The sequence below is a fragment of the Lissotriton vulgaris genome, chromosome 1_1, assembly GCF_964263255.1.
Source record: "Lissotriton vulgaris chromosome 1_1, aLisVul1.2, whole genome shotgun sequence".
NCBI classification, from domain to species: Eukaryota; Metazoa; Chordata; class Amphibia; order Caudata; family Salamandridae; genus Lissotriton; species Lissotriton vulgaris.
Window position 1 is genome coordinate 489,821,594 of NC_141685.1, and position 24,401 is coordinate 489,845,994.

The 24,401-nt window shown below is 44.5% G+C and overlaps 1 protein-coding gene across 1 annotated transcript in view; it reads right to left on the reverse strand.

The window, feature by feature from the left end:
• Positions 1 to 3,841: 3,841 nt before the first annotated feature.
• The window catches only part of ZRANB2 (zinc finger RANBP2-type containing 2), a 28,208-nt gene continuing 7,648 nt past the window's right edge, over positions 3,842 to 24,401 (reverse strand). Inside the window, exons 2-9 of the mRNA XM_086953858.1 lie at positions 18,814 to 18,866; positions 18,617 to 18,725; positions 18,407 to 18,489; positions 14,657 to 14,733; positions 9,388 to 9,522; positions 8,566 to 8,753; positions 5,243 to 5,389; positions 3,842 to 4,888 (exon numbers count right to left, since the gene is read on the reverse strand). Of these exons, the coding sequence (XP_086809984.1) occupies positions 4,831 to 4,888; positions 5,243 to 5,389; positions 8,566 to 8,753; positions 9,388 to 9,522; positions 14,657 to 14,733; positions 18,407 to 18,489; positions 18,617 to 18,725; positions 18,814 to 18,866 (850 nt within the window). The 3' untranslated portion in view covers positions 3,842 to 4,830. The remainder of the gene's footprint in view (positions 4,889 to 5,242; positions 5,390 to 8,565; positions 8,754 to 9,387; positions 9,523 to 14,656; positions 14,734 to 18,406; positions 18,490 to 18,616; positions 18,726 to 18,813; positions 18,867 to 24,401) is intronic.

Genomic DNA, 24,401 nt, shown 5'->3' on the forward strand with positions numbered 1-24,401 from the left:
AAAAGGTTACCACTACTATATGGCACCTTGACAAGCCTCTATAACCTTCAGATGTGAAAGCGGGAAAGCATACAGGTGCCACCCTAACATGTAATTTCCACATCCTCAAATGAGTGACCGACAAATTTAAGATGTTAACAGAATTAAAAGTTTACAGCCCATGAGAAGCCCACACCACAGAACAGGAAAATGGCAGGCCATAACGAATCTACATGAACAAAAGAAACCTAACCTTCAGACCCATGTAGTAGCTTGGCAACAAGTCAGAGCAGAATTCACTGCCTTCGTGGAATGAGCTCTAGGGTCCTCAGGCGACACCTTTCTGGCCAAAGCATACCAGCTCTCAATGATTAGAAGAGTCCATCTTGATAAAGTAGACTTCTCAGCAGTCAGTCACCAGTTCAAAAAAGGATAACGTTAATTGCACACCTGTTGCTCCTTAATACTAGCAATGTTAAACCAGGTGAACATTAAAGATTTAAACTGGTTAAGTATCTCTTCCCCTTAAGAGGGATGTGACAGAGTGCGCACAGGGAGCATCATGGGTTGTCACAGATGGGAAGGTGAGGACTTCCTTTTGAAGAGAGGATGCCACAGTCTGAAACACTAACTTGCCAGGGAAAGGGTGGTCTACAGTGGCAGATTAGATAATGCCTACAATTCACTAACAGGACATGCAAAAACTATGGACAAAACAGTTTACCAAAACTATACAAATGTGCATAGTTATACAACTATGAAAAGGCTCAAGCCGCACATCAAAAGGTTAAGAATCAAAATGAAGGTGCTATTGTGCCATGATAAAAGGTGCATGGGGAAACAAATATAGGGTGACTTGATTAAAGAGGGCGCTGTGACCATGCTTTCCTTAAAGCGAGCAGTCTGCCTAATCTCCAAATAGATTGTTTCCGGCATTGACACATGGATGTCATTTGTGAAGCCTGTCGGGGCACCAGCCCTGTGTTAATGTAAAGGGTCTAACACACTGGCCTTTTGTACGTCTATAAAGAACTTATGCTGCGGGTAAAAAACATTCCATCACTAAAAGCAGGTTGGCTCCGATCAGTTTGCTCCAATTCAAAGAGTTGTTGAAGTACTGGAAGAGGCCTCTAGGCAAAGGAAAGGTCTTACGAGTCAGAAGGAAGGAACTGATATTGCTCAGTCAGAGGTGGGGATGGATTTACATCAGACAGAGCTATAACCTTGATGCCCTACTTTGTTGTCTGTGCCAAAGGCAACATGAGAGGAGCAGGTGTGAATGGGGTGTTAGTTGCAGAAAGGACTCCAGCGGCGGACCTGAAAAAGGTTCAGTAGGCATAACCTGACTGGAGGCATCTGTGGGGTCTGCAGGCACGCCTGAGGGACCCAGTAAAGTGCCAACAATGCTAAGCATAGGATGCCTCAATTTTTGAGTCAACGGTTCTCCAAACTAAAAAGCATCAGAATCAGCTCCTCAGCAAGGGACCCGGAGAAAGACAGCGAAGATCCTGGATGTTTGATAATTCAAGAGGAGAGCTGCGAGGCTGGGATGAGGCCCATTTGGATTTCTCATGTTTCTACGACTTCTACTTATTTGAAAACTTGGAATGAGATGGATAGACTGCAGGACCAGCCAAGAGAACGAGAAAGGTCCTGCACTTACAGGGGAGGGACTTTAAAGCGATTACCCTAAACACCAGAGGCACACCACGTAGGAATCAGTCACAGAATTCTTTAAAGCAATCCGTACAAGGTTTAAAGCCTGTGGTTTGAGATTACATTTCTGTTGCATTGGTAACATTTTGAAGAAAACATTTCTCGACCGACGAGAAAAATAAGGACATCACTCCGAATCAGCATTCGATGGAGCAAAAACAAACGAACTGATACAAGCATGTAGTGTTGGCAATAATATGCAATTCCGACATCACTTCCGGAGTAAAGATCGAGCCAAACTACACAACTGCCAGCACACAGCAGCAGTGCTGAGAAAGACCTTTGGATCCAGTCTGGCACTAGGGAGTACTCACGAGGTGGGGACGGACGGACACACACACACACACACACACACACACACACACACACACACACACATACAAACTGTTAAAGTTATCCTGTGCCCTGGGTGTGCCCCCCCCCCCCCCCCCCCTGCTGACTGGTACTGTTGATAACTAACTGTTTGACCCTGGGCTCGGTCCAACCAGGCCCAGTGCCCTGCTGAAAGCTTAAAATACAGTGAAAACACCTACATACACAAGCGGTTAAGGGCCCTAGTACATCAAGGTAGTTTCAAACTCCCTGCTCTATTAATTTCCTAGTATACATTAGGCAGGGCAGTTTAAAGGCTGCAACCTTTCTGCACTTTCATGTATGTACTGCTGAAGCATGGGGCCAGTTTAAAAGTAGACCGGTGTTGCAAGACTGCTTTTAAAAATGAAAATTATGCCTAAACTCTACTTTGGCGTTAGGGTAACTTAAAAATTAATAAGCTACAATGTTTGGGCATATTAGGTACCACAGGGTATCCCCTAGGTGACCCAGGGGTGGGGAGGGGAAAATCCGGTACCAATCCTTATATTATCCTGGGGTTAGTGAAATTTCACATTTCACTCCCCCCATTGTAGTAAAGTGCTTCCCAAAATCAACTTGTGCTAGGAGCACTTCGGAGTGAGGACTGCAATATTTTGACATTCAGAACCACTCACGTCTTCTCTAGGTGTTTTCAAGGGGTGGGTGGCCTGTAGATATAAGCAGGGTCCATAAGACCTGTTTTATAAGACCTGGTGTTGGAGAAATTGCCATGTTCATTTATTTCCATTACAGATCCCCAGCCCAATAGGTTAACATGGCAAGAAGTTATTGATTAATAACTGTAGACAGAGAAGCCATAAAAATCTTTCAGAATGGTATTGCTCAATCCAACAATATATTATTGTTGAATTAATCCTAAAATGTACAGGCAAGAAGTTAAGACTCTAAGCAACAACAAAAAAATCCCCCCTCCAGTGCATGGACCTGTTTGGCCAGAGTTAGAGAGATTAGCCAGGCTGCTGTGAAAAGGTGATGAATAATCCAGGGGGAGGGGGTCAGAGAGACCTACTCGTAGAAGGGTTCTGCTACATAGGAATGCTATGGCAGGAGTCCTAAAACATTCTCTTTAAAGAGAGGTCAGGACAGACAGTGTAAGTTAATCCAGTTACAGCCCTACCTTTTGAACCCAGGTAGATGCAATGGGGATTGAGCCTATGAAAATGAACTCTCCTGTGGGTTGGTTTAAATAGCTTTTGCTCTTCTGCTGAAAAACCTGACACTGAATTTTGGAGAAAAGGTGCTTTTTAGGAGACCATTGTGCTACACTTTGGAGGAAGTGGTCATGCTCTGGGGTGTGGCGCTGCACCTCATTGGACAGGAGTGACCTCCCGTTTATAAATTAGTGTTGGATTTTTGTGTTGTCTTAATTTACTGAATTTGCGTTTTTAAATGCTTTACATACCTGTCTCAGAAGTTAAGCCTGCATGCTTCGCAGCCAAACTACCAAGGGTTGAGCATGGGAATAACTTTGAGACCTATTATGAGCCCTAGTTTGGGGCCATACTGCCAGAGGTAGATGTACATTTACCCCCATCATTTATCAACTTTCCAACATATACAAACACATACATACATAGCTATACTGACCGGGATGAGACAGCGACTAGTGAAAAACCACCACCATGAAATGAGTTAACATGATCAGTACAGCATAGGGAAACAGTTGCAGTAACATGGTAATATCAGGCTTTGAAACAGAATAGGATTCTACTAGAACATGCAAAATAAAATAAAAATAGTACAAATGGTAAAAAAGGTAATAGAACTCAAATGCTTGCCTCCGGTTTTATTTACATTTGTCCACCGCACGAAAACAAAAAGCTACATTGGAACAAAAACAAATTTGAATTTGAAGTGATTAGTACTAAATTTGCTAGGCCTAAGCTATCTTATACATTACAATATTTTTAGTAGGTAATGTTCAACATTAGTAAACATGTAGCCTTTAATAAAGATCTCTACAATCCAAAGGAAGACTTTCAAGAAACTAGAGGCACAATTTCTAGAATTGTTTTTGCTGTGCAAGCTACACATTATCATGGACAGTTCAATACAGAATTACCAAGCGAGAATGGGTTTTAATTTCCATAGGTTTACTAAGTTTGACAAGGACACTGACAGCCAATCTGCAAAATGTAAAAGCTGTCCAAAATGATTGAAGTTATTTTAACCTTCACCATCTGTTACATAAGGACAGCAAGGAAACAAATGGTAAAAGCAAATGTAGCACATAAAGTGCTAACAATTAGACAATGTCCCTTTAACCTTCCCAACATACTTACCGTGTGCAATGTCGAAGGCTCCCTACATCTGCCATTAGAACTTCACGATTTAGCCAAATTAAGATTTAATAAAAATCATCAAAAGAGATCGCATGTTGCTCTTGTACATTAAATACATCTCCCTCCAAGCATTTTAAGCCATAAAAGCGGCTAGCGTTTGGGGGACGTTCTTGATTTGAATGAACATCGCCTTGAAGGAGATTTTAGGCAGCGTTAAATGATGGGACTCGTTAGAAGGAATATGGCGGTACAAGAAACAAACGCCTCTTTCTTTAGACAACACGCATTACTGACGAATTATTAAGAATGCCTCTCAGAAGCATTTTATGGCTTAAAAATGCTATTTGAAGGTCAATAACACAAAGCTGCAGATTCCAAGAAAACAGACAGACGCGCACCTCAACTACCAGATTTACCACTTTTGACCAAAATAAAACTATTTTAGAATGCATCATGCACTGAAAAGGTTAAATAGGAGTCATTTCTTTTTTGAACTTGAACTGGAACCAGAATGGGAAGATCCAGATGATCCGCGTCTGTAAAATACAAAAACGAATAAGGAATGAAAAGACACATTCAACTGTAAGAGCTGATCATTCAGTTCAAGAAGACAAAGCAATACGAGACTAGACCTTATCTATCTATCTACACACACACAGTAAATGGTAGTAAACATCTAAATTAAAATATTGGGGTCAGAAGAAAAGGAATACTTACAACTAAAACTTCCCATTGCGACAGTTAACAATTACTCTCACACCCAATTCTATAACATTTCCTTTCTAAACCTAGTCATCACTATAGCAAAAAGACTTCCCCCAGATAAACCCACATGAAGTTACCAAACTAATTTAAGCTTATTCCCAGTTGTTATGCCACAGAAACCAAACCTTTCTGTTGACCGTGATCTTGATCTGCGTTTTTTGTGATCCCCAGACGAAGCGGATCCAGAACGACTCCTTTTTCGGCCCCGCTCAGGGGACGATGACGAACGAGAACTTGAGTAAGATCTTTTCTTTGGAGACTTGGAGCTGGATCTTTAAGAGAAATTAAATTTAATGCAGGCATCAAAAAGGTGGAAAGCAAAGGCCAAAGCCATAATTGTGATGTTGGAAAAAATAAATTGAAACAATAAAATTGCCAACCACAAAAATAGTCCTCGTGTGATAATCAAATTAATGCCTTTCTATTTCTAAACAGTTTGAATGGATACTTTTGTTTTCTATGCTGTGCTACAATACTGCATTACATTTCAACATGCTAACGGGACAAACCCACTCCTTTCCAAATGATTTAACCCCACATCGTACCTTTTAACTGTAGTCACCTATCAATTTGATTTACACTAACAGTGTGTACACTTCAACCAACGAGGTTACGCCTATAGTTTCACCACTCAGAACACACCTCAACCTATGCCTATTTACATAAAGAGCATCAATATAGTTTGAAGGAGAGAAAGCATACAAGATGCACTTAATGTAAAAGGAATTACCTCCTTAAAGATGGTTGAGCAACAAAATATTAAAGAGCACAAAAACCCAGAGAAAGAACAGCTAAACAAACAAAACCCATCTTCTCAATCATGAAACCGCTTTCAAAGTTCCAACCAATAAAAAAGTAGTTCATTGTGTTCCAGCTACACACGTGGGCTAACTCACTAAGTCTGCTTTTAACAAGACAGGAAAAATATGAATTATTTTTAGCAGACTACAATACAGACAAAACTATCCAGCTATTCAAGACCATGGAGAATTCTCATACACAACAGACCCTGGCACAATAAAAAGATAATAAAAATATATATAAAATAAATATATATATATATATATAAAATAAATATATATATATATATATATATATATATATATATAAAAAAAAAAAAAAGCATGAAGTAAGGCTCTACAAACTAAGAAAAAAATTAAAATGCTAATAAGTTCCAAGTCACAAGTCATCTATTAATTACCCTACAAAAGACCAGGCCTAAAGATCTTGAACTGGTCTGTTTACATTAATACACTTAATTCAGATCTAAAAGCATGAAAAGCAGCTTGTGTACAGATTAAAAGTGCCTACTAGCAAACTTCTTCTACCAACTGTTCAAATATACACTTGATCGTACAAAAGACAGAGTAACACTATACCTAAAGAATGAACTAAGTCCTGTGATTTTTAAGAAAACTGGAAACGGACTGAAGGCAAGCCTCCAGCACACAGTTCCTCAAGAGCTAGCCTTCATTTGTGTAGGATGTTGCTCCCAGAAGTGCTGGAAAGGGTGTGAAGAAGTTGTAAACTACTAGGTTTAAAGGTTGGTGTTACTATCCCCGCAGTTTCATCTACTAATAAGCCAGAAAGGGCCCCTCTAAATAGCATACACTGCAAAACCTGTATTTGCCCTAAGACCTCGAGTCACTGTTCTCTCCTTTGGGTCTTGCACATGGTGCAAAAAAGTTAATTAGCTAAAATGGTTTTGGGAATTTAAATCTAGGCCACAAAAATATTCATAGTGACACCTCAATTTACTATGTGCCAAATTAGCAATTGACACAGCTGAATTGAAGGTGAGCACTTGCTTTGCTTATAGTCGACTGAGTAGCTAAACCAGCTCTGGCAAATCCAGTAGGTCTGGACTGACAACCAGCTTTTAGCTTTTCCAGCGCTTGTTCAGTTTTTTTGAGGCCGAATGAGGTTCCAGGCCTCAGTCAAGACTTAAAAAGAACATGCTAGCTAAAAGTAAAAATGTGTGAGCCAGTGTGCTTTCTGTGAAAAAGAAAAATACAGCCGCTGTGACTAAAGCAGGTTAACCCACTGTGTAGTAGGCATAAGAAATCTGTGTAAAACACGAACCAATAGAAAAGGGTTTGGGCATGTCTGTGTGCCACATGGCACAGGTGTACATGCACAGATGTGCATGTACACAGGAATTCGTTATTTACCATGCAACAGTATTACATGGTAAATAACAAATTCTTAGGGGCCTGTGACACTGCTACTGTGCCACCTACATCTGGATTTACCGAATTAGTAAATTTACCGATTCTGTATATCTCAAGCACCCAACATGTCAAACACCAAACACCGGTCGGTAACGTCCGCGTTTGGGCGTTAGCGACCAGTATTTGGTCTCCTACATCTGGCCCTAGGTGGCTAGAATTGGTTACGTTACCTTTACGAGGCAGCCTTCACCATACAGGCCATTTTCAGAAACTTTCCAATATGGGACTTAACCACAGTTACATTAATTAAAATCACAAAAGCACTAGTATAGAACATGTAAATATATTTATATTTAACGTAATATAATGCATGGTTGGTTTTCTTTTTCATTCTGGCGACCTATATCAATGGTGCATGGAGGGGCGAGGGGAAGTCAGATACCCATGCACAACACACCGTACAACTATTATGACATGTACTGACAATTCATTTAAATGGTTTAAGTTCCTAAACAGTGGAACAGTGACAGAGGACAATTACTTGGTTCCCCAGAGTAAGGACAGGAGTCTAAGGCATAAGTACGTCAAACTGAAGGCACTAAATATAGAAATCAAATGCCACCCAATAACAATGTCTCAGACTTCATAGAATTTCACATTCCGATTAAAAACAAGAGGAAAAGAAGCACTTCTTTGGTTGCAACTTTTTTTTTCTTTTTAAATCCCCTGCAAACATTGAAACACTTTCCACTGTAACCTTTGATACGTTGCTTAATGGACTGTCCTATATGTGCAAGTATACAGGGTCCCAAGAACAAGCTGCAAAAGCAAATGGGCAGTTTTTTGCCCATTTGTATTGTGCAAGCCTTCAAGATCAGGACAAAGGCCATGGCATTTTTGTCTGCCAGTAATACAATTCTTGAGCGTACGTAAAAGTCATACATACAGATATTGTTAAATGGGTGTTTTAATGTGAGTTATGGGTTGTTTATTTACGATGTTTAATTTAATAGCCATAAAGACAGTATTATATAAAATTAAACACGTAGTGTACAACTAGAACAAGTTGCATTACTGCGTTGTTAACTTTTAGAGGTAATTCTATTATATACATATAGTAAAAGAAAATGACAAGCAATATACATTAAGCATATTTTAATTTGTAGGTCAATATTAAAAAAAACACAATTCAATGTAATAAACTAAATTTGTAAATAAAGAAGTTAAGTAGATACTGACATTTTGCCTGGTGTTACCCTTGACCTGTACCCGTTTACCTGGACCTAGACCTTGAGCTTGAATGGGAGGATGAGTGTGACGAAGACTGAGAATGAGAAGATCTGGAATTAGATCTACTGTGCTGGGTGGTCTTTTTATTCTTATTTTCATCTTCCTCGTCACTGGCATCAAGATTATACTTTGACAGATCAGCATCATCTTCGTCCTCTTCGTCGTCCTCTTCATCCTGAGAAGATCCAAAACAATGTAGTTTATAAAGAATGATCAACTAAACAGACCTAGAGAAAACTTCCATTCGACCAATGAATACAGGAGACAGCCTTCAAAGTGAGGAAAGCAGAAAATAGAGGTCTCTTCAAAAATATCGGTCCCATTTTTAAATGGGTTGCCTTCGCTGTTCTCCCCAAGAACTACTGTTGCCCCCTCAATTTAAATGTAATTTTTTACTCACCAATCAACTTGTATACACTTTGATTATATAACAGCAGCATTCATGCAATTCAATACTCATCACACCGCTAGAAATCAATCATCTCGCATCGGGCATTTGTAATTTCACGAAAGTAACTGGAATGTGAAATAGCATGGAGTACTGTCATTTGCATGCAGAAAAACGTTTCAATGCATAGCATTCTGTGAGCGCTCCTAAATTCTACCCAATGTTGCCTCTCTCAATAATTAGGCGGATAGGAGAAAAGAAGCATGACTTTTGAGGTGTAAAGTTATCTGGCTTACTAAACAAATATAGCATGTGATGTAAACAAGCGAACTAAATGGCAAGGTTAGTTAACAAGCTGCCCATGTTCAGTAAAACATTAATTATTTTCTATATAATAAAGTGAGAAATTTTAAATGTATACATCTTCAAGTTTATATTTGGAGAGATCTGCATCTTCATCGTCCTCTTCTTCCCCATCAGTTTCTTTTTCTTCCACCTTTATGACTGTCTTGGGGGCAACTGGCTTGCCTCTATATTTTTTCTTTTTGCGACCAAACTAAGAAGAGAAAATAATTTTTTCAGCACCCACAAGAACACATTTAAATGGTCTTTAAATATATTAAAATGGATTCAACTTAAAAGGCTCAGAGCAGCAAAAATACAACACTGACAATTTAAACTAGAACAAGAACTTCCAGATTTTTACCAATAAATACGAACTTTGCAGTTAAACATAATATATATTACATAGGTAGAGGATTACATACTTTATTGCTTGGTGAGTCTTATAGTGGAGTATAAGCTAACCCTGGGCGAAGAACTACGCTCCGTTTGCGGAGTTTGCGGAGTTTTGGCAACTCCGCGTTCCGCGGAGTTCGCGTAGCTGCCGATAACTCCGCTATCCGGTGCGGAGCGTAGTTGTCGCGCGCTAAATAACATTGTCGCGCGCTAAATAACATTATCGCGTGCGCGGCAATGGCTTACCTTGGTTCTGCGTTCGCTTTTTCCCGGTCGCGTCTGCCACCATGTTTGTAAACCCTCCCGTGCGACTGTGCGCGCTAGCCATCCCGAGCATGCAGGCAACGCCCCGAACACGCGCACCGCGCTCCCGAAGACGAAAAACGGCGCGCGAACGGGCCCAGCAAGCAACTCCGCATGGTTGCGGAGCTACGCGTAGTTCGCGGAGTGCAACTACGTCTTCGCGTAGCTCCGCGGAGTCCGACTCCGCGAACTACGCCCAGGGTTAGTATAAGCCATATATTTGTATCAAAATATCATGTTCCCTTATTTTCACAGGATTAACTTTGCGGACCGAAAGTGATCAGTTACATTATGTGCCAGAATGGAAAAAGAGAACACAAGATGGTCTGAGTACTGAAACATTTCAACCACTCAGCCCCCTAGTCAAGAGATCTAGGTTTAATCCACTGTTCTTTTGCTCACTATACCACCCCAGTTTCGACCCAGCCGTGTGCAAATCAGTTGTGGGTCCCATGCTCCCTGTGCCACTGGATTCAAGCTAGCTTGCCTGACTGATGACGGGGTGATACCCCAAATATTGTCAAAGGATGCTTGTTTCTGGTGCAGCGAGGACCTGGCTTGGCAGTCTGGCTGGACTGTTCCCATGAGGAGATGGGTCAGGAAAGATTTACATACGGCTGATTCTCACAACTAGGGTGGCGTGGTGAGCAACAGAATGATGGATTTAAACCAGATCGCTTGACTGGGGGTGAATGATTCATTCAGCATTCCGTTCATCATTTGTTTGCGTGCCAGAATGGATAAAAGGAACTCAAATGGCAGTGTACCTTCTCATCATTTGCCACACATTAATACGATTCCATAAGGAAAATGCTACTTATCCAATATGCATCTGTTCTTGGCATATCGAGCTGTAGATTCATATGGTTCAGTGGAGTAGTGTGGCTCACTGGTTAGAGGCGGCAGACCCGGAAGCAGAGAACGGCCCGGGACCAGGGTTCAATTCCCGACGCGGCAGGGTCATGGACCAGGGTCAGCGACTCGATAATTCTCACCTCGGTGACTCCTCTAACCAGACACTCGGCAAATCTGGGCATTCGCTTGTCTCATCTCTACAACGGCCCCCCACATTCGCCGGGGATGTCTGGTTTCGCCTTGGAGATACCCAGTAGGGACCATCTCACAGGGATAGCCAGGACGGGTTCCCCAGCTGTCTACAGCGCCACAACGCCTCAGGGCAGCAGTGCGCTTTACAAGACACATACATACATACGTACATATATACATATGCTTTAGCATAGATGGCCACCTGGTGTTGGGTCTGGATGTTTGCACTTAGTTCGAAGAAGTCTTAGTCACGAGGTAGGTGACTCGTCATTTCGGTGACAGAGCAAATGGGCATCGGCTCCATCACCCAGATTGTTTTGTTTTAAGGGTGATGGAGTTAGTAGGAGTAGATGTACATGTATACTGTATCTAAGTAAGATGATACTCCAACAGAAAAGGTACCCAGGGAGGCGGGTGGGCGTATATGAATATACAGCTCTATATGCCCAGAACAGATGCATTCTGGGTAAGTAGCATTTTCCGTTCAAGGCATATGAGCTGTAGACCATATGCTTTAGCATAGACTATACAGCAGTTATCTCCCAAGCGATGACTGACCTGCGTCTGTGGCTTGAAATAGTGTTCTTAAAACAGCCTGACCCACACTAGCTTGTTTTGCTAACACATCTACACAATAGTAGTTTGTGAATGTGTGTGGCGTAGACCATGTTGCTGCTTTGCAGATGTCATCTAAGGGTATGTTCCCTAGAATGCCATAGAAGCCCCTAGTTTGTGTGTAGAGAGCGCCCTAGGGGAACTGTTTAACGATCCACCGTGCAATACCTGCTTTAGATATGGGATTGCTTTTATACGGTTGTGAAATAGCAACAAAGTTGTTTTGTTTTTACGAAAAGATTTAGTTCTTTCAATGTAATTTAGTATTTCTCTTTTTACATCTAATGTGTAAAGAGCTCGTTCTGCCACAGTCTCGTTGAGGAAAAAATACAGGTAGCTCAACAGACTAGCTGAGATGAAAGGCAGAAACTACTTTGGGTAGAAATTTGGGATTAGTCCTAAGAACCACTTTATTTTGATGAATTTGTAAAAATGGTTCTTGTACAGTTAATGCCTGGAGCTCACCAACTCTTCTGATGGCTACAAGGAAAGCTTCTTTCCAAATGAGAAATTGTAGCTCAAATTTGTGCAGAGGTTGAAATTGTGGGCCTATAAGTCTTGTAAGGACTACATTAAGATTCCACATTGGAGAAAGTAAAAGTCTAGGAGGGATGATTCGGTCCTTCCATAAATGCCTTGATAGCAGGCACGCAAAAACAAAGACAAATGTCTGTTTTATAGATAAAGGAGGGTTAGTACCCATGTCCTTTTTCAGAGGTATAGGATGATAGTCTGTGAGGTCCAGCTTCCATTTTTAGGAAGAATCACCTGGAGGTGTCCAGTTTTTAGGGTCAATGCAGAGTCTTGTTTGTGATCCAAAGGTGGCTGTTCGGGTAGAGGTTTCTTTGGATGGAGTTAATTTAGGTTGAGGATCTTTGGGCGCCAAGTGTTTTGAGTGAGTGCTTTTTGACAGGTTTCGGCTCCGAGCCTTTAGGTGTGGGGTGTTTCGGATTAGTCTTTAGGTGTGGATTTCAGCTCTGAGGCTTTAAGTGCGTGTTCCGGCCCCAAAGCTTTAGGCTTAGAAGCATTCGGCTCGGGGTATTTGTGTTTGGCGGGTTTCGGCTCAGAGGGCTTCTCGTGGAGACAGGCAAAGCCTTGTGTTTCAGTGAATTACGTGTTGGTACGGCACAAGAATGAGGCTGGCTCGAGCCCGAAGGCTTGTGTTTCGTAGACAAGCCAGAGGGCAGGGCGTCTGAAACTTTGTCTCGGTGTCAACCTGAGCCAGAGGGCGAAGATTATACCGGAGTCGCAGGTTTTGGTTGAGTGGGCACAGGGGAATCTGTACTCACGGTACGTTGACACGAAGTGAGGCTCGGTTCTTCTTCCATGTCGGAATCTGCTTCGGACACCAGTTCTTACTCTGCTTCTGGATGAGTTGGTGGGAATCAGAATAATCGCCGAAGATGTCTGGTACAGACCGCTGCTGCGGTACATCTCGTGGCATCGAGCCTGATGGTCACGAATGGCTTTCTTCGATCGGAATGATCAACATGCTACACTGTTCCGGGGATAGGCAGAGGTTGCAGACCTCATGCAAGTCGGTGCTTGGAAACTTCGCACAACACCCAGGACATAACGTGAATGGAGTCCATTCCATCACCTGCTGTCGTGGTTGGCACGTGCAGGCCAGATGGCCCGCCTCGAAGTTCCAGATCGAAAGTTTTCAGATTTTAGACTATGCGCGTCGAATGGAAACCGCGTAGATAAACAATACCGTTGAGGGTAGAGGACTGCGCGTCAAAGGCGTTTCCAAAAAGATACCGAACCGCAGCAATACACATCCAAACCAGATGGCGGATAAAAACAATATGGGGGATGGAGACGATGCCATGCGCAGTTACCGAAAGGAGGAGTCACCTACCTTGTGACTAAAAGACTTCTTCGAACAACAACAAAGTGCAAACATCAAGACCCAACACCAGATGGTGATCTATGCTAAAGCATACGATCTACAGCTCATATTTCAATGGATTCAGAAATCCAGAGGGCTCTCCAACACTAAACGTACCATTAAAAATCAGATTACTGGAAACTAGCCACCACATTGGCTACAGGTTGGATTAAATAATTTATATCAGCATGAACAAAAAACAGAAAGAGGGTTAGGAGCATGTCAAGAACACAAGCTGCATGTGTCTGTCCCAAGGTGAGACTGCTCTGGATGGCATGGCTACCGAAGCCACGCTAACGTGGAAGACCGAAGAAAACCTGGCACTAAGAGCCGCAGCAATGGTCTCTATTGGTTACCTGAAATCCCACAAAAACACAGTCCGGGCGTACCAGCATGAGGGACGACAACAATAGGGAAGCAGGCAGAACCACTTATTAACTTTTTAAGCAAATGTTGGCCTACTCATTCAGTACAAACCATCAATCAGCATTTGTAGAGGGAAGCACTGTCACCCCTGGGAGTATCTTGGGCTGGGGTATGAGGTCTCACTCAAAAAGCCAGGTCTTGAGGAAACAGGACGAGGGAAGAAATTAGCAGAAAAGGCAAAACTGAGGGCAGAAAACTAGCAGAAGGAAAAATATACAAGAAATGAGCAGGAGGAGGTATAAACAGAGGGCAGCAGGAAGACAGGCATCAGAGGTAGCGGACTTCGGGCAAGCTGGACAGGACAACTGTCGCAGTGCGAGCCGGCAAGAGGACATGCTCAATGGGGGTCACGCTGCAGCTCCATAAAACCTGGGCAAGGCAAGAAACTGGGTGGTGGGAGGAAAATAGCAGAAAAGGGCAAAACTGAGTAAGAAACAAGAGGAGGTGGCACAAATAGGGCAGCTTGCAGACAGGCAGCAGAGAGTACTGTACTGCTGGCTAGATGACAGGAGAACTGTCGCAGGGGTAGCTGGCACAAGGACCAGCACAAATATATGCAGGGGTAGCTGGCAATAGGACCAGCACATAAATATAAACTACACACAAATCTGAAATGAGACGAGAGATTATTATTGCAGAAATTAAAGAAAAGAAGAAAGGGAAGAAATACCTCATCATATTCACCGTCTGATTCTTCTCGCTCTATATATTCTACATTTTCCCTTTCGTTAAATCCTCCTCCGTACCCTACACAAGAAACAAAAATTCATGCCAAAGAGAAAACAAATACATTAATTTCAATGTCAGTGTACCCTATATCTTCACCGTTCGAAGCAACGAATCAGCAGCGTCTGTACAAGTTCATCTAAATGAAGGCAAGTTAAATGTCACATTTCAACTCAGTTTAAGTGGACAAGCTATAAAGCTCCTCGTTGATAAACCACAAATGAAATTCAGCTAGGTCAATGATGCATATCAGTGTTATCAGTGCTATGGTAGAATGTGCCATAATACCTCACTTAATATGAGTCAGGCTGTAGTCTTTGATAATCAAGCAGCGACTGAAAAATATTCAGATCTTATTACACGTTTTTGATAGAAATGGGTACCCATGCTTAGTAGCTTGAACACAAATGCCATTATACACCACATAGGAGCTTTGGACAAGGATGAAAAATCTTAATTTGAATCCCAATTCTGATCAAGCTGAGAGAAAAGCATGCAGAGCCTATTGTTTTTTCCCTCACACATATTGCTGAAGTTACAACTGAAATGGCACGTGTTCCCAACTCCAGCTAAATCAGTGGAAATATACACAAATAAATTTGAAAAAATATTCTATAAAAAAATATATACCCTAAAAACCTTGTAGTAACCAGTTGCTTCAAGGCAGAGTGCATGCACTAAATGCCACAAGAACTGTGGTTTCAAAGAAAATAAATTGTCAAACAGCCATCAGGGTAAATATCAAGATGCCTTAAATGAAAATGAATTAAACAAGTTTTGAACCCCTGCTTCCGCAGCGACTTGCCATCAAGGGCAATTCATGAGTTAAATCCTCAAGCCCCAGCATTAAACTTTGCCACTTATAAAATAAATGGTGTTGGGATGGAAAAGCCCCTTGCATGCTGATGGATGTGCAACCTGGCTCCTAGTGGCCTAACTGTAAGGATGTTTAGATCCCAAATACTGATTTGGGCGACCACAGACCATGCGTGTACGCCACAACATAGGTCTGTTTTACAGATTGCGATCTTTTTGGACCGAGAGGAATGCCCAAAGCACTATCCACAGAGGTGATAAGACTACTGCCTTTACCAGGGTCTATGCAGCTCAAGTGTAGTGATGGTACCATACCATACAGATATCATAAAGAGTGAACAGGTCCTTTTCACCTGTAGCACTGGAGTGAAGCCTGCAGGCTAGTTCATTTGAAGTTCCGCTGCTGTGCACGTAACTCATCCTAGGCATACATTGGGTTGGTGTGTAGTGCTGAACATTGCATGTGTGGCATACATTTGTTAGGTGTAGGTGGACATGTGCGTGGTACAATACATGATGATTCTGGGTTCCATCGTGGGAGACCTAAGGCAGACTGAAGCAATGCAAGAATGTAGAGTAATCTCCCCAGACTAATTTGTGGCTTGCTGCATTCCTCTAAGCTAGGTTAGGTACACTGAAGGAAGAGAAAGCCAGGCTTTTATGTGCACTTCAAAGGTTGCTCTTTGAGTCAAAGAGAAGCCACTGAGAAGGGGCCCGGACACCTCAGAAAGGAGATAAGGCTAATAAGAATAATTGAGGCTAGGGCTAACCTTTTGAGACACATTACTGTGGTGGACATTGTCCACCACGTGGAGAAGTATGGCTCAATGGTTAGAGGCGGCAGACCCGGAAGCTGAGATCAGCCCGGGACCAGCGTTTGATTCCCAACGCGGCAGGGTCTTGGGTCAAAATGTCCGCGGGCCTGATAATTCTTGCCTCGGAGCCTACTCTAACCTTGAGTCCCACTCTGCAACTCGGGGCAATAGCTTGCTTAATCTTCACAACGGCCCCTTCAACGCCGGGGATGCCTGGTCTCACCTTGGGGGTGCCCAGAAGGGACCATCTCACAGGGAAAGCCAGGACGGGTTCCCCAGCGGTATACAGCGCCGGGACGCTTTAAAAGTATACAACATTTACATTTTACATTCAGTTGTGAACCTTTGGTCAATTCCATGGCTATGAGATTTGGAGTTGCCCCTGCTGCGAGAGACTGGGCAGCCATAAACATTGTTGCTGCTCGGGGCAAAGCCAATGTACAGAAGCAGAATGGTGGCCCATCTGAAAGTGGCAGCCAAATTGACCATTGTAGGAGGATGCCATAGTGTCTTGGACCAGCACCAGGAGCATCACCCTCTAACCACAGAACAGGATCACAAGTAACTAATCAGCATCAGAGAACATAAAAACCCTACTGATGCAGGAGTTTGCGGGAGAAATTAAAGGCCACCCAACCGCAGCCCCTCACAGAACACATGTGAAAGATGCATCAGAGGCCGAAGCTTCAGCACCCGCAAAGGGGGCGTGTTGAGAGACTTCAGCTGCTCGGATCCTGCTAGTGTTAGACTGATTATGTGCCAGGAGCTGGGGGTAGCTTTCCTGTCACATAGCGATTAGACGCTGGAACACTTGACATTAATAGAGTCTGAGTAGGACTCCTGAGATAGACTAGTAGTGGAACTTAACCTGAACGCCTCCTTTAGTATTAATGGGAAATAACCACCACGGCTAGGGAGTGGGACACAGGGACCCACCTATGAACACTAAAGCGCTGACACCAGGAACTGTGTATTGCTTGTTAATGTAATTTTGTTGTATGTTTATACGAACTAATTTTTTCATAAAAGCTAGCATTTCAAAGGGCAGTCCTTTATTGTTATCAGTTATCAGTATATGTTTACCCACCTCTGTCTAACCTGCTCGTCCCCTGCAAAGTCTTGAACTGCTCGACCCTCTCTACCACGGAGTCAAGTGCTGGAGGGGTACTTGGCCCAGTTGCTCAGGATCCATATCTTGGTGGGCCCCCGCACACCAGGAGTAAAAGGCATTAACCCCAATGTTTGGGCCAACAAACTCGTGCTTGCCCGTGGGCCTTTTCTTAAACATGTGGTCTGCTCGGGAGACAATACTACCCCAATGTTATAGAGGGTATAAAAACAGACTAAGAAAGATATGTATCTAGCCAACTTTGCTCGTTACTGGAACCACTCACCAGAAGATGGTCTATTGCTGATAGGGGTGCAATGGAGTAAGCGCTCCTACGTGTTATGCTAAAAGGAGCTTGACCTTTCGAGGTATTAAGACCCTCAAACACAAGTTAAGAGTGTAATTATTTCAGTTGCTGAAGTATATTCTCTGGGGATAGGTCATGTAATTCCAATATACTGAGCAGTGGGGTTGCTTCTTAGGCAGCAAATGAAGACACCCTGAACGTAAACACATGTGAATGTCTAACGAGTTGCCCAAATGCAGGCGACCTTTAAGTAATGTGTGCAATAGCTTGAACTACACTGGCTCTTTGTGTACCAAGGATAGCAAGAAAAACGTTTTCAAAGTACAAGTTACTTGCAATCCCATGACAATTTGCACACTGAATGAGATCGAAAAATTGTTGCATCTAAAATCACATCTGCTTAAATTCTCCAATGTGGATATCTTCAGATGTCCAGAACATAAATACACGGAGGGAAAAACCTTGAAGGTGTTAAATTAACTAATTGCTTGGAATTGTTGGAACATTGATACCATCACATGGAAAAGCTTTGCAATTTATTGTTAAAATTCAGTTCCTAAAAGGCAAAAACGGTGCGCAAGCACGCGGTAGGACATGCAAATTAAGAAAGTAATGTTAGTTATTCACGCTAAAAATAGTCAGCCTTACCTGTCCTTTCTTCTAACTTTGCATACTTTGGAGTATTGCACATATTACACTCCGACCTCCTGGCCCAATTCACATTACCACAACTTGGAAAAACAAAAAGTAAACAAGATCAGATTTAATAATGCAGTTTAAACACTACTGCAAAATTCTATTGATATTCAATGTAATAAGAGTGCAGCAAATGCGTAATAACTTGCGTTAAATACATACGTTTTACATTGCCAATCATTGGCGCTGAAAAGACCGCGACTTTTTTCTGCTAAAGTTTTTCCTATCTCTGTCCCGCCGGCCTTCATCATCTTTGCATCGGTTGATTTCTCTGCATGAATGTTAAGAACAGAACTAGTGTAAAGAAGAAATCAGCACACCACAACCAATGTTAGCTACATAATAAAACGAACACATACCTCGGCCACACCTATTGCAATTAGCTCTCCTTGCAAAGTTAACATTGGCACACCTAAAAATGAAGAAAAGAAAAATGAATGCCCAATATCAAAGAAATGGACATTAATGATCATTTGTGACACGTCGTTTGCCTTGCATGTCATTCCTTCTTACCAATTAACGGGTGTAGCAAACAATGCAAGACAAAAAAATTAAAGAGGGACAAATGCATGGATAAGAAACACTTAAAACTAAAAGACTGGTAGTAATGTGATAAGAAAACGAATGTTACCCAACAATTACTTTAACGTATGGGAGCGAGCATCCAGTCTCATAATCCACTCCCCAAATTGTCGTGTACTTAGGAGTCATGAAACAAGAAGCCCTGCACGTTGGAGCTGGTAAATTGTTTGATTATATTTAATGCCTTCATATGCCTTTTTCCCCTTAACTACATTTATGCAGTACATGCGGGAGAGACACTTTATGCCCAAGTCAAACTTCCTGTCTGTGGCTCATCTCAAGGTTTCTCTTGGATCCCCGGCACAATATAAATAGTATTTGGTCTGCCACCCACACTCCAACATCATGACTCATGAGCCAAGAATTAAGGATGAAACATTAACTTTTTATGCAAAGTGAAAGGGGGGGGGGGGGGGGGGGGGGGGAGAAGAGATACTCATCTAGCACAATGTGAAACAAGAAAACCGGAGAATAATCATTGATTCCTCACCCAACCAAACTGAGTGATCCTCAATTGTTTTATTTCATTGTATCTCCTTTTTAGGTTTCGCCTAAGTGAAAGCTGCGCAAGCAGCTTTTCACGAAGGTGAAAACCTAATGAGAATAATATGTTGGTTGGGAATCCGCCCTTCTGTTCCATTGGCTAGCTCCATAAATGGAGGCTAGCCATTGGAACAGAGATCTGTCCGTCATGGCCGGACCAGATTCGTGGGGGTTCCTGCGATTTCTTACCTCTCCACCCTTTTAGCATAGTCATCGCGGCCGTGTGCGGGGTTTATTTTTTGTTGTTGTCCAGGTTTGTTTTGGCCATTCCGCGGCCGACCGCCAACGGAGGAAGCCTTCCCGCCCCCCCCCCCCTCCCGCTATCCGTTCCCGCCCCCCCCTCCCCTTCATGTTTTTCCTGCGGCCAGGAGGATCAATACAGACGGAGCCTGAAGGGCTCTCAGAGCGCACATTACCGTGTATTCTACTGGCCCTGGCCGCCTGCACCGAATGCCGCTGGCTGCAGTTTGCAAGGCCACTTGTCTGCACCGAAGAGGAACGTACATCACTCATACTTGCCCCCCCTCCCGCTGTTAGTGTCCCCGTTCCCGCCCCCCTCCCGCTGTCCGTGTGCCTGCCCGCCACCCATAGCTCTTAAAAGTCGTGCTTTTTTTAGGCGCTATATTTTTCTACGGACAAGCTCAATCAAAACAATGGGAGCAATCGGTGAAAATACTGGTTATGTTTGGTCTTTTTGTGGCATAGTTGTCAAAATCTAATCATACAACATTACCACTCGTTAGCTATGCTGTTTCCTGGCAAAAAGCGTAAATTGTGTATTTCTTTATCAGTTTCTGACTAGGTGTGTCCATCCTTCTCATCTTCCATAGACCCCGCCTGAACTGTTATTTATCTGTCTTTAAAACCCCGCAGCCTGCTCCCTGCAGAAACTGTTGGATGGGGTTTAATGGGAAGCCAAGTGTCTGGCTTGCCCCAATTAACACACCGTGATTAGCTGGCATTCCTCCGCAGCGTGTCAGACACCATCGAGGCTGGGTTTAAGGACATGAGCTGGTTTAATTTGAAGATTTATACAGTGCCGCTTAACCACAGTGAGGGCATCGAGGCGCGGTACATGATTCTCAGGCCGTTGCGAGATTCAAACCAGGACCCGGCTCCCGAGACGGCAGCTCTGGTCGCTGCGCCACACCCAGTGCCCGATCGTAATCAGTGCAAGCGTCATTACAGGGTTTGGAAAAGCCACTGCGCATATAATGCAGTATTTGCGGGTACCGTTTTGTTTATTTTTGTGTGATGGGTGGGGGGGTGTTACAAACTATCTCCTTTAAATCGACTGATATTTTTAATATGCACTATGCCTTTCCGTTTTTTTTTTTTTTACAGATATCGTGATATTAATGCTCTGCACTTGCCGGAATGAGTGCTCAGTGGAAAGGCTTTTTCAAACACTCAACTTCTTTTTTATCTGAAGGTTTTGCTTTTAGCAGAAATGCCAATATGACACTAAGTTATAGATATTTTCTATCGGCTGTGCAACGCCTTTCTTCAACCCTTAGAAGGATGAACGGCAGCATCGGCCCTGCTGGGCCACAATTCTGTGCTCTGAGGATTGCACACTGACCGCCGAAGCGCGCTCTCAACCCACCGAGCCTCTGCAAGGGAGCACTCTTGCTAGAAATTCGGGTCACATCGTCTTTATGTTGCTACCACTGGTTCTCCAGGGATTATACATGAGTTTGTGAAGTGCAATGAAAAGTAAACGATAATCAGTTACTTGATGGACTCAGAAGTAATGTTTAATTTACAGGCAGGGTGGAAAAATAAGATTAAATGACATTAAGTGTAATTTAAAAATGTTAACCTCGGACAGCCAGTTAGTGATATTGTGCAGAGTGAGTGTGCAGAGTGGTGAGTGCAGAGTGGTGAGTGCAGAGTGACTAGGGAGTGCAGAGTGACTAGGGAGTGCAGAGTGACTAGGGAGTGCAGAGTGACTAGGGAGTGCAGAGTGACTAGGGAGTGCAGAGTGACTAGGGAGTGCAGAGTGACTAGGGAGTGCAGAGTGACTAGGGAGTGCAGAGTGACTAGGGAGTGCAGAGTGACTAGGGAGTGCAGAGTGACTAGGGAGTGCAGAGTGACTAGGGAGTGCAGAGTGACTAGGGAGTGCAGAGTGACTAGGGAGTGCAGAGTGACTAGGGAGTGCAGAGTGACTAGGGAGTGCAGAGTGACTAGGGAGTGCAGAGTGACTAGGGAGTGCAGAGTGACTAGGGAGTGCAGAGTGACTAGGGAGTGCAGAGTGACTAGGGAGTGCAGAGTGACTAGGGAGTGCAGAGTGACTAGGGAGTGCAGAGTGACTAGGGAGTGCAGAGTGACTAGGGAGTGCAGAGTGACTAGGGAGTGCAGAGTGACTAGGGAGTGCAGAGTGACTAGGGAGTGCAGAGTGACTAGGGAGTGCAGAGTGACTAGGGAGTGCAGAGTGACTAGGGAGTGCAGAGTGACTAGGGAGTGCAGAGTGACTAGGGAGTGCAGAGTGACTAGGGAGTGCAGAGTGACTAGGGAGTGCAGAGTGACTAGGGAGTGCAGAGTGACTAGGGAGTGCAGAGTGACTAGGGAGTGCAGAGTGACTAGGGAGTGCAGAGTGACTAGGGAGTGCAGAGTGACTAGGGAGTGCAGAGTGACTAGGGAGTGCAGAGTGACTAGGGAGTGCAGAGTGACTAGGGAGTGCAGAGTGACTAGGGAGTGCAGAGTGACTAGGGAGTGCAGAGTGACTAGGGAGTGCAGAGTGACTAGGGAGTGCAGAGTGACTAGGGAGTGCAGAGTGACTAGGGAGTGCAGAGTGACTAGGGAGTGCAGAGTGACTAGGGAGTGCAGAGTGACTAGGGAGTGCAGAGTGACTAGGGAGTGCAGAGTGACTAGGGAGTGCAGAGTGACTAGGGAGTGCAGAGTGACTAGGGAGTGCAGAGTGACTAGGGAGTGCAGAGTGACTAGGGAGTGCAGAGTGACTGCAGAGTGCTAGGGAGTGTAGAATGACTGCAGAGTGCTAGGGAGTGCATAGGGAGGGCAGAGTGCAGAGGGAGGGGGGAGGGCAGAGGGAGGGGGCAAAGGGAGGGGAGAGGGCAGAGGGAGGGGGCAAAGGGAGGGGAGAGGGGAGAGGGAGGGCGCAAAGGGAGGGGAGAGGGCAGAGGGAGGGGGCAAAGGGAGGGGAGAGGGCAGAGGGAGGGGGCAAAGGGAGGGCAGAGGGAGGGGGCAAAGGGAGGGCAGAGGGCAGAGGGAGGGGGCAAAGGGAGGGCAGAGGGCAGAGGGAGGGCAGAGGGAGGGCAGAGTGCAGAGGGAGGGCAGAGCCACACACACACACACAGAGAGCCACACACACACACACACACACACACACACAGAGAGCCACACACACACACACACACACACACAGAGAGCCACACACACACACACAGAGAGCCACACACACACACACAGAGAGCCACACACACACACAGAGAGCCACACACACAGAGAGCCACACACACAGAGAGCCACACACACAGAGAGCCACACACACAGAGAGCCACACACACAGAGAGCCACACACACACAGAGAGCCACACACACACAGAGAGCCACACACACACACACACACAGAGAGCCACACACACACACACACACAGAGAGCCACACACACACACACACAGAGAGCCACACACACACACACAGAGAGCCACACACAGAGAGCCACACACAGAGAGCCACACACAGAGAGCCACACACAGAGAGCCACACACAGAGAGCCACACACAGAGAGCCACACACAGAGAGCCACACACAGAGAGCCACACACAGAGAGCCACACACAGAGAGCCACACACAGAGAGCCACACACAGAGAGCCACACACAGAGCCACACACAGAGAGCCACACACAGAGAGCCACACACAGAGAGCCACACACAGAGAGCCACACACAGAGAGCCACACACACACACACACAGAGAGCCACACACACACACACACAGAGAGCCACACACACACACACACAGAGAGCCACACACACACACACACAGAGAGCCACACACACACACACAGAGAGCCACACACACACACACACAGAGAGCCACACACACACACACAGAGAGCCACACACACACACACAGAGAGCCACACACACACACACAGAGAGCCACACACACACAGAGAGCCACATACACACAGAGAGCCACACACACACACACAGAGAGCCACACACACACACACAGAGAGCCACACACACACACACAGAGAGCCACACACACACACACAGAGAGCCACACACACACACACAGAGAGCCACACACACACACAGAGAGCCACACACACACAGAGAGCCACACACACACAGCGAGCCACACACACACACACAGAGAGCCACACACACACACACACACAGAGAGCCACACACACACACACACACACAGAGAGCCACACACACACACACACACACAGAGAGCCACACACACACACACACACAGAGAGCCACACACACACACACACAGAGAGCCCCACACACACACACAGAGAGCCCCACACACACAGAGAGCCACACACACACACAGAGAGCCACACACACACACAGAGAGCCACACACACACACAGAGAGCCACACACACACACAGAGAGCCACACACACACACAGAGAGCCACACACACACACAGAGAGCCACACACACACACAGAGAGCCACACACACACAGAGAGCCACACACACACACAGAGAGCCACACACACACACACAGAGAGCCACACACACACACACACAGAGAGCCACACACACACAGAGAGCCACACACACACAGAGAGCCACACACACACAGCGAGCCACACACACACAGCGAGCCACA